The sequence below is a fragment of the Miscanthus floridulus genome, chromosome 19 (genome assembly GCF_019320115.1).
Source record: "Miscanthus floridulus cultivar M001 chromosome 19, ASM1932011v1, whole genome shotgun sequence".
NCBI classification, from domain to species: Eukaryota; Viridiplantae; Streptophyta; class Magnoliopsida; order Poales; family Poaceae; genus Miscanthus; species Miscanthus floridulus.
In genome coordinates, this window is record NC_089598.1 from 51,190,985 (window position 1) to 51,192,121 (window position 1,137).

General features: G+C 52.7%; 1 protein-coding gene across 1 annotated transcript; it reads right to left on the reverse strand.

Moving 5' to 3' along the window:
- Positions 1–336: 336 nt before the first annotated feature.
- LOC136526024 (uncharacterized) lies at positions 337–648 on the reverse strand. Its single transcript, XM_066518817.1, has one exon. The coding sequence runs from the start codon at positions 646–648 to the stop codon at positions 337–339; it is 312 nt and encodes a 103-aa protein (XP_066374914.1).
- Positions 649–1,137: the final 489 nt, after the last annotated feature.

Below are 1,137 nucleotides of genomic sequence, written 5' to 3' on the forward strand. Positions count from 1 at the left end.
AGGAAATGGATCCTTTGGGCACGCCTTATTGAGACCCATGTAGTCAACACACATCCTCCATTTCCCACTCTTCTTTTGTACAAGGATGGGATTGGCAAACGACTCTGGGTGGTACACTTCCTTAATGAATCTAGCCACCAAAAGCTTTGCAATCTCCTCGCCGATGGTCCTGCGTTTCCCCACGTCGAAGCAACGCATGCGCTGTTTCATCAGCTTAGAGCCCAGACGAATCTACAAGGCGTGCTTGGCGACTTCCCTCAAAATGCCTGGCATGTTCGAGGGTTTTCACGCAAAGATGTCTTTGTTGGTACAGAGGAAGTTGACGAGCGCGCTTTCCTATTTAAAGGAAAGCGTGGCACCAATGTGCACCACCTTGATATCAGGGTAGCCAGGATCTATGAGGACCTCCTTGGAGCCCTCCGCTATCTTGAAAGACCCGGTCGACTTCTTGGGGTCGGGCGCTTCTTCGGTGAGCTCGTTCCCGATGACAGCGAGCTCTATGGAGGTGATGATAGCCATGGCGTGATCACAGCACTTGACCTCGCACTTGTAGGCGCGATGGAAGGAGGTGCCGATGGTGATGACCCAACTGGGGCCCAATATCTTTAGCTTGAGGTAGGTGTAGTTGGGGACGGCCATAAACTTCATGTAGCATGGTCACCCCAGGATGGCATGGTAAGTTTCATGGAACCCAACCACTTCAAAGGCGATGGTCTCCATCCTGTAGTTGGATAGACCCTCAAAGGTGACGGATAGGTCGATCTGCCCAAGTGGCATGGCCTGCTTTCTAGGCATGATGCCATGGAAAGGCGCTCTAGTTGGCTAGATGCACGCTCGGTCGATGCCCATAGCATCGAGCATCTTGTTGTACATGATATTGAGGTCGCTACATCCATCCATCAGCACCTTGGTGAGCCACTTGGTGCCAACGATCGGGTTGACCACAAGTGGGTATCTCCCCGGCTACGGGACGCTCTCTGGGCGGTTGGTCCGATCGAAGGTTATAGTGGACTCTAACCACTGGGGGAAGGTAGGCATGGCTAGTTCAGTCATATAGACCTCATAGCACGCAATCTTCTGTCGGCGCTTGGAGTCATAGGCCTCCGATCCTCCGAAGATCATGAGGTAGCCATCCAT

Bases quoted from the DNA above. Each gene is read 5' to 3' on its own strand.
- LOC136526024 (XM_066518817.1), bottom strand. From the start codon at position 648: ATGAAGTTTATGGCCGTCCCCAACTACACCTACCTCAAGCTAAAGATA.